The sequence below is a fragment of the Nicotiana sylvestris genome, chromosome 9 (genome assembly GCF_000393655.2).
Source record: "Nicotiana sylvestris chromosome 9, ASM39365v2, whole genome shotgun sequence".
In the NCBI taxonomy this organism is placed as follows: domain Eukaryota; kingdom Viridiplantae; phylum Streptophyta; class Magnoliopsida; order Solanales; family Solanaceae; genus Nicotiana; species Nicotiana sylvestris.
This window is the reverse complement of record NC_091065.1, coordinates 57,045,855-57,062,408: the sequence shown is the minus strand read 5'-3', so window position 1 is coordinate 57,062,408 and position 16,554 is coordinate 57,045,855. Positions and strand designations below refer to the sequence as shown.

Below are 16,554 nucleotides of genomic sequence, written 5' to 3'. Positions count from 1 at the left end.
ACTTGGGAAAATGGTGGTGGATTAGGGTTTAGGGAAGGGTGATGGTTGCATGGACGGATTCTGGGTAGTGTTCGGGCTCCGCCGCCGGCCGAAATTGGCGAAGAGGTTAAAAGCGGCGCTAGGGTTTTCATTAGAGAGGTGAAGGAGATGGATGAGGGGGTCTGTTTGGAACTAAACTGATTTCAACTCTTAGGACATATTTAGTTAACACAAAGAAGCAACCCCCACCGTTGGATGAGCCAAAATTAAGGGCTCAGATTAATTTAAACCCGCCAAACTCGAAACGGCGACGTTTTGGCGGCCTTGACATCTGAGAGGTCTGGGCCGGGTATGGGGCGAATTTGGGGATTGACTTGGGGCTGGATTTCACTTGGGCCAGGGGGGTAAAATAGAAGTAGCCCAAACTAACTCTCTTCTTCTTTTATTTCCTATTTCAAATCAATTTTTCCAAAAATTCTTTTTCTTCCTCTTTTTTTCAAAATTAAATTTAAATCTAAATTAAATCCTAAAACCTAATTAACCTATCAAAAACACAAATTAAACCTAAAGAATAATTACCACAATTAATAAAGAAAATAAATTAAAAGAAAACTACTCAAAATTCAAAATTAAAATTAAAAAGTGAAAATTAAACTATTTTTTGTAATTTTTTCATTTTTATAAACAACTAATTTATTAATTAATCTTAAAAATGCAAAGTCAAATCCTAAATACAAATGCAACCTATATTTTTGTATTTTTCACTAATTTAAATAAAGTAAACACGCACAAGCAAATGCTAACAATTAACAAGAAAGTGCTACAAAAATCTACAAAATTGCAAACCAATGAAAAAGAATTTTTTTGTTTTGAATTTATGGGAGTAATTCATATAGGGCAAAAATCACGTGCTCACATTTTGTATCATTCTTTTATGCTGTGATGTATTGTGAGATTTTTTAAATATGTATATGTTAGTGGCCATGTTTAAGCTTTATAGCAAGATATGAGTGAGATGGCTCTTGAAATGTTGGTTTCCCATTGCACCTTGATTGCGCTTATCTTCCTTGTCGTGTATTATGTTTACTTACCTTCCTATGTTATAATTATGCACTTTATCATGCTTGTTGATGGTATACTTATCACGACCCAAAATCCCAACCATGGGGTCATGATGTTGCCTAACATTAGCCACAATAAACATAACAGTTTAACAGCTAAATCATCATAATAAGGATTAATAGTGAAATCTCATAAAAACATAATAAAGCTACAATCAATGTTGTCTAAAATTACCCCCAGGATTTGGTGTCACAAGTACATGACCCACTAGGAGTACTAAATACAAGTCTGCAAAGAAAAGTACAATACAGACTGGTACAATAAATAGTAAATATAGATATAGAGGGGACTCCAGGGTCTGCAAATGCTAAGTAGCACTACTCAAGTCTCCTAGAAAAGGGCTCGAGCTAATCACCTCTTAACGTCGCTGGGACTAATACCAGGATCTGCACAAGAAGTGTACAAGTATAGTATGAGTACAACCAACCTCATGTACTTTGTAAGTATCAAGCCTAACCTCGACAAGGTAGTAACGAAGCTATGATAAGAGACTCACTCTAAACATGTACGAGCAATAAGAAGAAAAGAGAACAACATCAATATAGAGAAACGAGTAAAATCAGGAGGAACGGAATACGAGAATAGATAACATAATTCCAACAATATTATCACAACAAATCCTCAAAACACAACACTTTAGCGGAGAACACCAACCAAGAATAGCTACAAGACATGATTTCCGTTGCGGCATAACCCAATCCCATTATCAATACCAAAAATAATCCTTACTATTGTGGCGCGCAACCCGATCCCAGTATATTAGTTCATTTGATAAATCTCAGTAACAACCAAACACGGGAAGTCCCACAACATGATATTAAAGAGAACTAAAATTTATAATTCATCAAGAATGTACAAGAACGAACAATGAAGGTCAAACAGATCAATATCCAAGAACTAGCTTCAAAGTATATACCAACAAAGACTTAAACAAGTTGTAACATGAGAACAATCTAAGGTCCCATAATATATCATAACACAATAGAGTAAAACAAGGAGCGAGTAAAGACAAAAAGGCAAGTAAGGGCATGAAGCAAGTAAAAGAATCAATGTAATAACATGAGAAGGCATGTAACAAGCAAAGGCATATATGGAATCAAAACATAAAGCAAATAGAAGTATGTAACAAATGAAGACGGTTAACAAGTGAAAGCATATACATGTCGAGTAAAACATGTATCAAGTAAGGCACATAATCAAGATATGCGCGACATAAGAGAAGACATGGTATAATTTAAGACATGAAGTAAGCGAGAACACCCTGCATGCTTAAATCCGTGACAATACATATACACTCATCACCTTGCATATACATCATTCAAACACCTAAATAAAGTAGCAAATAGATGAAACATGTCATAATTTCCTCAAATCAAGGTTAACCACGATACTTACCTCTTTCCTGAACAAGTTCAGCAATCCAACATGGTTTTCCCTTTAGAGAAAACCTCCAAACCATTCAAATCTAGTCAAATATTACTCAAATTAGTCAAAATAAGTTGTAGGAACTACACTCGTATAAAAAGGTTTGATTTTATTGCAAGTGCAATGTTCGCAAAAGCAAACAGTTGCTCGCAATTGCGATCAGCCTCTAAGCCTCCAATATCACAAAAGCGAGTCTGGTAGTCCAAATATTTGAATGAGGCTTCGCAAATGCAAAGCTACCCCTGATTCCCTCGTAGTCACAAATATGATAGAAACATCGCAAACGTGAAGACCACTATCTTCACAAATGCGATCCCAGCTTCGCAAAGCGAAGCTATTCAAGCTCCCTCTAGTACCACAAATGCGAGTTTGACTTTGCAAATGTGATGCTCGCAATTGTGTGTATGCCCTCAAAAATAAGAGACATGCAGTTCAGCAACACCAGCAAGTGCTTCAACTGTTCCAAACCATCCACAATGCAACCAAGACTCACCCCAACCCCACGCACTCCAATCCGAATATCCACACAAGTGGAATAATATCATACAAACTCACTTGTAAGCTCAAATCATTAAAATAACTTCAAAATTAAATAATCGATCATTAAAACTCAAGAATATTAAGTTCAAAACTCAATTTTTAAAATTTTCACATAAAGCACTGAAATAGCCTCGGGTCACCCGGAACCCCAACCTAACATGCTTACAAGTCCAAAATTATCATACAAAATTGTCGAAATCGTCAGAATATCGATATGAGGTCGTTTAGCAAAAATATTGGAGTGCATACAATATTGTAGTGAGACTGTTATTACAAGACCATTTCTTCTTCAAGTTACTATGATTAGGTTGAAGCCTTCTTCCTTATTTCCTTAGCTAATCTTTTGTTGTAGTACTTAGGGAGGACCCTCTAACTTATGTAAAATTGCAAGCTATTTACATCATATACTTGACGGAATTTTTTTTAGTGTTCTTGCTCGTCTATAATTATCCCTAGTTACTTACCTCCGCGCTCTTATGCTCGTAGGGTTGCTTCTGAAGTAAAATTTTTGACTGTTTCCTAGTGGAACTCTCTTTTATTTTCGTAACACTTATACGTCATATTTAACTACCCCGACTCCTATCTGAATATTTCTCAAGGATCACATTGTCATAACTGTAAAGCTGAATTCACTATATTGGGTTTTACTATGTTTATCTCACACGATCTGCTGATTTGTTTGTAACCTCTTGTCTAGCCATAACTAAACTCTTACAGAATCAACTACTAACTATTCATTAATCGATTCTCATATCTATATTTCGCGTAATCTCTATAAGGTTATTCTCTTTGTCTAAACATGTCTCTCGCACCAGCTCCTTATATGTCAAGTGTTCATTCGCAATTATTTACCAATAACATCTGTGCGAGAATCCTTATTACCTCTCCCTACCTTCATGCTTGCGTGATGTTCTGGAGTCGTAACATATCTGTGGGATTTGAATAAGTGCAATCTCATCCTTTTATCATTCTTATTGCATCCTTCCTTTACTATTCCATAGTTTCCTGAACCACTTAACTCTGACTTAATGCCACATCACTCCATATTCCCCCTTTAAGGGAGTACTAAGATTTAGTGTTACGATGATCTACCTATATATGTTTTACCTCTTCATCTTTAGCGTCTTTTCACATCATCGATGATCCTTACTCGCCTTGTGGTAAACCTTCTGTACCATAGATAACGAAATTCCTTACTCACGAGGGTGACACCTAGTGTAGCTGGCACACATAGTCCCTTAAGCTTAACTTTTCTCACATTGCTTGCTTTAAGGAAGCGTCTTCCTGAATGACCTTTAAAGGTTATTCTTCTATCGTCCATTCTATTATCACCAGAATACAATCTCTGAAATTCTCATGATGCCGACTATTATCAAATCACCCAGTCCCTAATTCATATTTAGTTTATCTTGTTCACCGGCCCATACTGATTTCTATTATTCTGGGGTCTAACTTTTCCTTCTATTACTCGCATTGGAGTCACAAATGTATTTCTCAAAATGAGGATATGACTTTTTGGCTAATACTCTTTTATTGTCTCAAGGCTTGTCACCTCTCATCTTTTCCTTCACTTGACTATAGACTCTGCAATGCTATCATTTTTTTGATCTACCGTTGTCATCCATGTATCACATCTTACTCATAATGCTTCACTATCTCTCTTCTTATCTCCCTAGTAATATTTCTGTTTATCGCTTTATTTTGAAAACTTCAATACGACATTCATTTGCTTTTAGCTCTCCTTGCTCCATCCACTAGCTCTTCGGATTGCCTAACATTCTCTCTCTACTATGGACGGGAGCCACACTAAGATAATATTTATCCCTTTCAGGCTTCCAGTACCTATCTTTATAATTTTTTTTGAACATTCTAGTATTCTTATCTAGTAGCTATACTATTCTAGAGTGCACCAGATGGGTGTCTCACACGGAGATATGCTAGCACATTGGCAATATCATTCGAAAATGTCAACTAACGCAAACTATCCATCTACTATTTTGGATTACTCTAACCCCAGCCAAATCCTGATATCCCATCCTTCTCTTAAACTATATCTGTTAGCTCTCATAGGGTATAACTGAGATGGGTGTGGCCGATTGTACATACATATATTACTGTTGAAGGTAACTCAAAATGCTTATATTTCTCTGCCAGAATTGTAATACTAATAATCTTCATTAACTTCGTAGCTCGTACCCTTCTTTACCTTACTTCTTTTACTTGTTGAAACTGTATCAACCTTCATATTCTCTTATTCTTTTTACCATATGGGTGGATAGATATTCATGCCTTAGGGATCCTTATCAAGAAGCTTATATATTTTAGTACACACATTATCTGCTGAAGACCTCACGTTTACTCATCATAAGCATGATGCAAAATCGAGTTCCTCTGACTCAACTATTCCACAGATATATCTCCTACCAACTATCTTTCTGGATGTAGGTATCGTTGTACTACGATAAAATAGAATTTAGGAGTTTTAATTCTTACAAGTGAGCTTAACCACACGATCTAGACTAAGAAGAAAGAGTGACAGTCCTAAATGACATGTAGCCTCCTGCTTATAAGTGTAGTGCACAACACACCCATAAACAAGACTCTACTAGACACGGCTTGTAGACTCCCTAGGACAGAATTGCTCTGATACCACTTTTGTCATGACCCAAACCAATGGGCCGCGACGGGCACCCAGTGCCTTACTCAACCGAGTACCAACGCAAATCTTTCGTATCATACTATCATAGGTAAATGAACAAGAAAGGTTGTCATGAGATAACAGAATAAAGAATGAGGCAATACTTGACATAGGATGACCCAACATGATATACCGACTTATACATATGACATACCGTCCTTTAAGGCTGGCATGATCCTTTATATACTCAAAATATAGGATGACAATGCCATACAAGTATCCATATACATGACATTTATCTACAAGCCTCTAAGAGTAGATAAATACCATAAAGGTAGGGACAGGGCACGCCATACAAATCAATACATGTCCAAATCATACTGACCAAATAAATAACTCCGGAGTAAATAGAGCGCACCAACACCTTTCGCTGAGCTGATAGCCTACTTGGAAGACTCACAACCTATCTATCGGGACCTGGGGGCAAGAAACGCAGCGTCCCTAGGCAAAAAGGACGTCAATACAAATAAAGTACCGAGTATGTAAGGTAAGAAAAGTCGTATACAATAGACATGAAGGAAACATAGAAAAGACCCAACCTATAAGTTTAAGTAGCTCTGTGAATCATGAAACATTTATAATGTCATGCATATGTGTATAAATGTCATACTATGCATAGGTATATGCGTACATAACATCATCAAGCATCTAACGGAATCACATCATATCATCTCGGCCACCATGGGCAAAATCATTAATGTATACCAGTTGATCAGGTGGTGGTGCATATATAATGTCATAACTTTTTCTCATACCCCATATACATATATATATGCATATATAACGTCATCTAGTCATAGGTCAATGTGCATGTATAACTGAATGCAATGCATAAGAAGTGAGTTAATAAGATTTCTCAGTATGTCATAAGATCATTACGCCTTTGATTAATATCATGAAATAAACTTTATAAACTTACGTATTTTCTGAGACCCATGAACAGACGATAGAATAATAGGATACATGGGGATCAAGAACATCGACACCAGTAGTACTTCTAAGAATAGAGTAATTTATGAAAGTTGTATATTTGCTCGTTTCGTGTGTATCATATGGATCATGCCAAAAGGAAAGAAGGGATAGCCTTAACATAACCGAGCCGATTCTCTTGACAATCCCTCAAACACACGTCAATTGCGACAAAATACGTAACGAGGAGATCAAAGTAGGAAAAAATCCGTATGATATTCTCGAAAAAGGTCATACTGGGCTCCCTTTGTAAGTCACATTGCTATTACATTGTAGGGGTTAATAAGAATTTTTGTTTGAGAATTTTCATTTGTTACCTTGTTGAAGCTCTAATCCATCTCCTTTTAATAAATTAGGGAGGTTGATTTTATCCTAGTGAGTGGGCCCCACTTTAGGTGATTACTTCGCCAAAGATTTTCTAAATTTGCCACCTAGCCCCATAACTTACCTAGTCAGTATTTGAATCCCTACTTGCTGCCACGTTGGGAGGTTATGTTTCCTTCATACTTATCCGCCAATTTCCAATTATATTGTTAATCTCTCACCAAAAATCAATAATTAACCAATTATCCACATAATTAAGAATTATCTCAAATTACTTAAAATAGTAATCACTTTTAACACACTTTATATATCTTATTATCATGTTCATTTGGTACCTTGTATAGTACTAGTCCATAAATACGAGGTATTATAGCTTAGACCATATTTTATCTCAAAATGTCAAACTTCGACGAAACTCATTTTCTTTAACTCGTTTATTCTTTTACCTTCACGGTTTTACCGATCACTTGTTATAAATAGGATAATACTTATAATCTCAAAATAATCTTGTCCATGAACTCATCTTGTTAACTGACTTAACCGCAATACTTATCCAAAGACAGGGCAAGTTGAAAGAGCTTCGGTAATTACACTTTTTGTCTCGCGTAAGAAAGAACCCGAAGGGTGAGCTTATGGCGGTTAGCTTCTAGCACTAAATAATAGGCATTAGGCATTCTGAGTTGAAAGGAGGCAAGCAAATGAAGGGAGGCATTACGGGCCTACTGCAAGAAAAGAAAAGCTTCGTAGACTTGGTCAAGTCGCTTATAGAATGCCGACGACTATTTGAACTGGTGTCAATTATTTTACGATAAATCCAACGTACAATATTACGGGGTATAATATTGACGTAATACTGTAAGGTGTAACACAAAGTGAACAACTAAAAGTGAACAGAGGGAGGGAGTAGTTATTATCACTACACTTTATTGGACAGAGGCGAGACCAGTATGATCATGTGCAATAAGTGCGAGATTAGGAAAAGCCCTTGTAAAGTGAATCAGAATAGAGCGTAATGCACGTAATGCATACAAAATTCATATAGCCGATCAAGCTAATTTGGATCGAGGCATATTAACATACACTACATAAACACACACATACGCGGGATTGAGCCATTGATACTCTGAATTAGCTGAATAACAATAAACCCCTGGACCCCAAAAAAAGTCAATTAGTACAATAGCAAAACATGGAAAAGTTATGTGAGGAGTGAGGACAGTGATTAGTCACCTAATTTTAAACATATAGCTCAAGACAAATTTCACATGATAGAGTCTATTCATTATTCCTTTACCATTTTTGATCTCCCCTCTTTCTGACCACAACATGTCGTGAAATTCGTAATTCGAGAATCTCTACCAATGGACAACATTGTCACTTCACAAACTAACTTTTGCAAAAAATAAAATTAAATAAATCTAAGAAAGAAAGTCATGTTTAAGGAAGAAACTAGAAGCCAAAGTAAAAGAAGATTACAATTATGTCTAACACAATTCATTCTGCCCAAAGCCTTCCCTCAAAGATTCGTCTTTCATCTTATCAGCCTCTGCCTGAAGATCAAACATCAGCTTCTCTCGTAAAGCCGTGATTTCATCCCCGCCGTTCTCTGCCGCTGCCGCCGATGGCTTGACTCCCTTTTGTAGCCGATCATCTGTTATGCAGCTACTTTCCGATGGCTCAGGCTCCCTTCTCCTATGTATAGCAGATATATCACCATTGGAATTCTTCTTAATGAATCTCATGACTTTCTGCTTTCCCCACTTCAGTCTAAAGGTGAAATTATGCAGTCGCTTCGATCTTTCAGACCCCATTGCCGTCAACACTTTCTTCAAAAGAGTAAAAGAGTCTAAACGCACGATGTAATCTTAATAGTACGGTTCTACTATAATTCTGCAATGTTTAATACGCACCATATATCTCATCCCTAATTTCTCCTTCCCTAATAATAATAATAATAATAATAAATTCGTTCTTTCTGTTTAAACCGGGCCCAATTTGGCCCTTTCTGACCTAAAATTGAGGAATGTGCTGGAGTTACTGTTTGGTACTTAATTCCTTGGTGAAAGTCGTAGGTAACCCCTTAAACTTATCTAAAGTTTTCATTTAGACACTTCAATTTGGATGTATTCCTATTTGACACTTACAACAACAACCCAGTAGAATCTCACCCAGTGGGATCTGGGGAAGGTAATGTATACGCAGATCTTACCCCTATTCCGGAGGGGGTAGAGAGGCTGTTTCCGGGTTATTAGACACCTAACTAACAAATATATACTCCCTCCGTTTCATATTAAATGTGGTACGTTCCTTTTTAGTCTGCTTCAAAACAAATGACACATTTCTAAATTTGAAAATAATTCAATTTTAAATTCTTTCATTTTACTCATTTACCCTTAATGAGAAACTTTTATAGCCACACAAATATCATGACCCTACAAACTTTTTACCCCTTAAGCTTTTAAGAACAAAAGTTTCAAAAATCTTTTTTTTTTCTTAAATTTCATGGCGAGTCAAACTATGTAATATGAAACGGAGGGACTACCTATTAAGCACCTCATGCCTAGGTGGCATATATAGAAAGTGATATTCACTAACTTTGAGCGCGTGGATCTATTGTAACTTTTTTTCGAATAAATTTTTTCCTTTCCACCTCTTTCTCATTTATTTTTCTTTTCAAATAATTTTTTTTCCCATTTTTCTTCTTCTTTCAAGTTGCACTCTCATTCTCCATAAAAGTTTATTTCTCTCCAGACTCCATTGTATTTTTCTTAAAAGAGTAACTATTATGCGGCATTGATTTAAATGCTGCATGAAATGGATGAAGCAAAGAGGGTCATCGGAGATAATTTTTCAGCCAGCATCGATGTGAATTTTGGCCAAATTTTTTATATTTTTAAGATCTGGATAATAAAACATTTTGCATAAGTGTTTTCAGAAACAAAAGAAATAAAAGAGATGGTGAAAGAAATGGAAAGAGAGAGAGATCTATGCACGATGGCGGTCTAAGGTGCTTTTCTGGTCGGATTTCGATGATGGCCCGGTGACGTTCTATCATGCTTTTCTGTCGGACTTTGACAATGGCTTGGCGGCAGTCTGAGATGGAGGAAGAAGAACAGTGGGAGGAGGAGAATCTGATGAAGATAATGGGTAGTGGTTTTGGAAAAAGAAAGAGATGAGTGGTATGTGTGGGGCACAACTAGGGGCGTGCATTCGAATCGGTTTATCAATAAATCGAATCGATTATTTGTTATCGATTTATTGATATCGGTTTATTGATTTTTCGATTTCGATTTCGAAATTTTTCGAATCGAGTTATCGATTTCGATTTCGACTTTGTCCTCTTCGGTTATCGGTTTATCGATAAACCGATAAGATATACTAAAAAAATAATTTTTTTTACCCTTATTCTATAATACTCTTCCCTTTACCTTAAGTCTATAACCCTATTATTTTCTCTACTACATTTAAGGAATGATCATATTTAAAGTTCAAGGGAATGAAGTTTAAATTAATGAAAAATAGAATTAGCTGTGATGATGTATTTTTTTTATACCGTTGGAGTGTTGGTGACATACATTTGATCTCTTACTTTAGTTTCATTGCATGTGCTTGTTGACATAATTTTTATGTTATAAACGGTGTTCGTCTTATTTTAGCTTATTTTTGTCCATATTAGTTAGGCGTGTTTATAGCAATATACTTTCCGTGGAATCCCACAAATTTTCTTATTGGTGTAATCGATAACCGAATCGATAAATCGAAATCGAAAAAATCGAAACCTTATTGAAACGATAACGATAAGCATATGTACAAATCAATAATCGATAAGTAATTATCGATAAGGGTCAAAATCGAATGCACACCCCTAGGCACAACTGGGGAGTCGACATTACGTGCTAAAGAACACAAAAAGGTGTGGGGGGGGGGGGTAGAAATTAGGCTTTTCGTGGTTATATCTATATTATTATAAAAACACGAATAATTTACGCTAAATATCGAACGAAAAAAATACTCCTAAAATATTGATCGACTTTTATGCCATTCAATAGCTAAAATATTTATTCAATCGCTAAATAACTATTGGATATAATTGTAAAATTGAGAACATATTTCTAATAGAAATTTGCATTGAACTCTAATACTAACTAAAGTCCTGCCAATACGTTGATGTTCCAAAAGTTATATCAATCCTATATAGATTAAAATACTTTTATCCATGTCCCCCAACTAGCTAGATAAAGGGTTATGCTGTCTATATGTTTCATAGAAGACTGAGGAAAGACAACTACTTGCTTCTACTTTCCCAGTTAATGTTAATTCCGTCTTTTGATTTTTTTTTTATCCACTGATTTCTCTTGCTATTCTTTTTCTATTGTTCATGGCGGTTTTAGTTTGTTTTGATTGTCATGCCCTTATAAGTTTTTTGAGGACAATTGTGAAGCTAGGTCTTTACTATCTTGCAAGCCGTCTCTCGAATTTGCTTCTCTTTTAAGGTGTTAATTAATTTAATTATTTATTTGTTAATTATCATATATGGTTCATGATGTTAGAGCCTAATGCAAGGTGTATTTTCTTTTCTACTACTACTTTTTAAATATTATTGGATGGAATACTCTGTATTTTACGTAAACTTCCAACATATTCAAAATTTAGAGTAAGTTTGTGGTCGGTTTTGTCTGAATCTTCGTGGAAGAAGAAGAAGCGGTTCACCAGCCACTACATCTGTAGATCCCACCAAATCATTAAACCTGGCGGCTGCTCGCTCTTTGATCAGTGATTCACCGGCCACTAGATCGATGAAGAATCTCTCTAAAATCTGCTCTTTGATCAGTGATTCACCGGCCACTAGATCCAGGAATCCCACCTTATTCTCAAACCTGGTGGCTCGGTTGATTGGCACTCCTGTAGGCTCATCTTGCATACAAATTCTGGGGGTCCCAAGTCCTGCATCCACCAAGAACATTTCTTCCCTTAAGCGTAAAACTTCAGATTGTAAAGTAATGGTCATATGTTGCAAACACCAGTTATGTAGTTATGTACTAATACATCTGAATATTCGATCCATCCATGATTTCAAATATTTTTTACGATTTAAATTATTGGTGTTATCTCTTAGTATATCTTTTTAATTCTACCTTTACGCTGGGCTTTATTCTAATTTTATTTTTCGCCTCCCATATAATTTGCATACGTCGTGATGGTTTTATTTTCTCGCTCTCTTTACTGAACTACTATTCTAATTTCAAGCTAATAACTTTTTATAAAAACTCTATAGGGACAGATGAAGGAGAAAAGATGAGAGGTACTAGACTTAAAAAGCTAAATGTTGATAGATCAACATATAGCTAAATATCGATTGACCAAAATATGTTGGTCGATTTTGATATCCTTTATTGATTAGATTTCTCTAGAATATTAATCTACAAAAATGTAAAATTATTTATGATTTGTAGAGTCCAAGTCAAAATGTAGAATCCAAGTCAATTAGGAATCACTAATTATGATATTTTGTAGAAATAAATTCGTATAATTACTCTATCAAGTATTGCGCTTATAGGATTTTTCACAAGTATGCTGAAGAATAACAGGGGGAAAGGATCGACAAAGTAGTTGTAGCATTGTTAGTTTATTACTCAGGAGTAATCGACGAGGCACAATAAGACTGCCGTGTGTTTTTTAACTAAAGATTATACGAACCATTTCAAGCAAGAGCAAATATAATTGTGTAACTTTAATTTTTGTAAATAACAAACAAAGTCAATCCATAACATTTAATTCTATTTATATACTATGAGATTGAAAGTATACTATTTTTTACGGATTTTATAATATTTGACACAAGATATTCGTGTAACATACGAACGTAGAGACTAGTATTATATTAAAAGCATGAAACCCTAACTTAAAAAGTCAAATTACTTTTATACCCCTCTTATTTTAAAGAGCCCTAAGCCAAAATCACCAAACGTCACGAAGAGTCCAAGCGAACCTTCACCAAACGATACATTCCCTTCTTTGTGTTTTCCTGTTCATTTGTTCATTAATCTTGTGTTAAATAAAGACAGTCCTTTATATCCTTCAACAAAGTCAAAATGTCATTAAACTTTAAATTTTCATTTCTCTTGAATCAAGCAATTTGTCTTCTTAAAAATCTAATAATCCTATTTAATAATATAAAAAAAATCTAATGCATACCGAAAATGCCAACGTTTCATACACCTGTTTTGAAATTGCTAAAGTCTACAAACACGGTACCTATTTTTCATACGGTGCATACTTGAGTTTCTCTATTTATATCTCTATTACCATGGAAAGATTGTCATTGAACTTTTCGGTCTGTTTGTCACTATCGTTTCAGCCGAAGAGATTCTCTAAATGAAATTTAAAGACAAATTATTTCTTATGGTGCGTTCATTCTTTCAATTATTGTTTCTTCAATTCTTTCTAGCTCAAAATAATGAATATGTTTTGATCTGCTCAATTTGTTTATGCCATTTGTATATTATTTTATTTTTATAGTTCGAGTATTGCTCTATGCTTTAGTTACTTAGTTTACCATAGGTACTCTGACCAATATAATAAACTTTAGCACATTGATTCAAAGCCCTATAGTTATTGTTGAGCATTTAAACAAAACATTTGAGAATATAATAACAGTAGTTGAACACCTTTATAGATACATTTTGATACATTCTGTCACGACCTGAATTTTTCACCCTCGGGAGTCGTGATGGCGCCTACTAATACGAGCTAGGCAAGCCAATTATTTGCACAATTTACCTTTTTACCCATTTTATATTCATTAACAATTTCGAAGTAATAACATTTAAATAGCGGAATTTAACATAAGCGAAAGAAAAAGCAATAAGCTATCAGAACATGAATCCAATACAAATGTTTGAATCTCGACTACCCAGAACTGGTGTCACAGTTTCACAGATGGTCTAAGAACACTACAAATAAAGGTCTGAAAGAAATAGATACAACACTGTCTCTGGAAATGCATGAAAGAAACAGGAATAGTAGATGGAAGGAGACGCCAAGGCCTGCGGACACCTGCAGGGCTACCTCGGTTCGCCTGCTGAACAAGAATCAGCAATCCCATCGTGGTCCGAAGTCTACAACACTGGGGTCGGCACAATATCAGCACAATGGACCCCATGTGCTGCTAAGTGCCTAGCCTAACCTCGGCGAAATAGTAACGAGGCTAGGACCAGACTACCAAATAAACCTGTGCAGTATATAATGTACATCGGAAAATAAAATAGAAATGAACAAGTAAGGATGGCAGGGGATACATGGGGTATACCAGTATTAACAGTAAATCAAGAGTAACAGTCTAAGGGAAGCTTAGAATTCACAACAAAACAAAAGAAACTAATATCCAAGCTAAACACACTTGTATCAATAATTGTTGCGGCGCGCAACCCGATCCCAATATATAACAACATTGTTGCAGCATGCAACCCGATCCATATTATTTATCATTGTTGCGGCGTGCAACCCGATTCATATCATTTACCAATGTTGCGGCATGCAACCCCATCCACACATAATATTGTTGCGGCGTGCAACTCGATCCACATATAATATTGTTGCGGCGTGCAACCCGATCCACATATAATATTTACAATTATAACGAGATCCCGACAAGGGATCAATAAGGTCTACACTATCCCGGCAAGGGATCCGACAACATAAGTAATTACGTCCCGGCAATGGAGAAATAACTATAACAAAACTTGTTACAACATCTAACTACCTCAGCTATAACCAAACTTGTTACAACATCTAACTACCTCAGCTATATCAAACTTGTTTCCCTAGAATAACCATAATCCTTACCCAACGCAAAGAATCATCAATCTAAGCATCCGTAATATCAACTAAGAACACAATGCATGGGAACTCAACAATAGCCCAGCAAGGAGGCAACATAATGATCTCTTCTCTTTCTCACCTTTACTTCACAATTCACTTTACAACTCGAGCCAATGCTCTAGAGGTTCAATTATCACTGATAGTTTCACAATTCGTTATACAACTTGAGCCAACGCTCCTCAATGTTCATAGGTCACAATCCTTTCCACAAACTTTACACAACACTAGAAACCTTCACCAAGGCATGAATATCATAACGAAGTCATAAAAATCACAATATAAGACTCACGGTCATGCTCGACACCAACGTATAGATATTCGTCACCATGCCTATACGTCGTACTCAACAAGAAACAAATAGCAAATAGGACACAACTCCTAATCTCTCAAGCTAAGGTTAGACCAAACACTTACCTCGAACTTCCACGACCAACTCAAGCCTCAAACACCACATTTCCTTTTGAATTTGACTCCAAATCAATTGTATCTAGACATAATCGACTTAATAACATCAATAAACGCTAAACAATCCAATTCTAATGCTTAATTATAGCTTTCCCATCATTCTTCCCAAAAAAACAAAAATTGACCTCAGGCTCGCTTGGTCAAAACACGAGGTTCGGACCAAAATCCGATCACCCATTCACCTACGAGCCAGAATATATATATTTTTTTGAAATCCGACCCCAAGACGAGGTCAAATTCCCAAATAATCAAAACGCTCTAACTCTACCCAAATCCCTAATTTTCTACCCTTAATCTCATGTTTTAGGCCTAGAAATCTAGTGGGTGTTGATAAAAATGGAAGAAAACGAGCTTAGGATTACATACCTATGAAGCTATGGTGAAGTTCCCCTTCAAAAATCGCCCAAGAGGTGTGGATAATATGAAGTTTATGAAAAATTGGAATTCCCGTAATACATTCTGTTTTTGGAAATTAAAATAACTGGGCGAATTTGCTCTATGCGTTCGCGACAGGCTCATCACGTTCGCGATGAGCTAGGCCTGAGAGACCTTCACGTTCACGGAAATAAGCTCACGTTCGCGGAGAACTAACTCATCGAGCCTTCGCGTTTGCATCCAGGTGGTCGTGTTCGCGTAGGTATAATACCCTCCCTGCCCAGGCTCATAAGCCATCGCGTTCGCGTATGCTGGGTCGCGTTCGCGAAGGGTATACCCCCTTAGCCTCGCGTTCGCGTCACTAGCTTCGTGTTCGCGAAGAAAAAATTTGGCACCTAGGAGATTTGCCTTACGCGTTCGCGAGTGTGCCCACGCAAACGCGAAGAGAAAAATCCCTGGGCACTGAACAGCAAAAACCTACAACTTTTATGAGTTCAAAAACCTTCCGAAACACACCCGAGCCCTCGGGGCTCCAAACCAAACATACATACTAACTCAAACATCATATGAACTTATCCGTGCGATCAAATCGCCAAATTAACCCCTTAGACAACGAATTAAACCTCAAAATCAATGAAATATTTCAAAACTTCTTAAAACATCAAATTTTGCATTTAAGGTCCGAATCACGTCAAACGGATTCCGTTTCTTACCAAACTTCACAGAATTATCTTAAATCACATATAAGACCTGTACTGGGTGTCAAAATCAAAATA

General features: G+C 36.2%; 1 protein-coding gene across 1 annotated transcript; it reads right to left on the bottom strand.

Annotated features, from left to right (window-relative positions):
- Positions 1 to 10,108: 10,108 nt before the first annotated feature.
- LOC138877613 (uncharacterized) lies at positions 10,109 to 12,065 on the bottom strand. Its single transcript, XM_070157237.1, has 2 exons — positions 11,768 to 12,065; positions 10,109 to 10,188 (listed from the first exon to the last, which is right to left on the bottom strand). Exons 1-2 carry the CDS (start codon positions 12,063 to 12,065, stop codon positions 10,109 to 10,111), a joined length of 378 nt encoding a protein of 125 aa, XP_070013338.1.
- Positions 12,066 to 16,554: the final 4,489 nt, after the last annotated feature.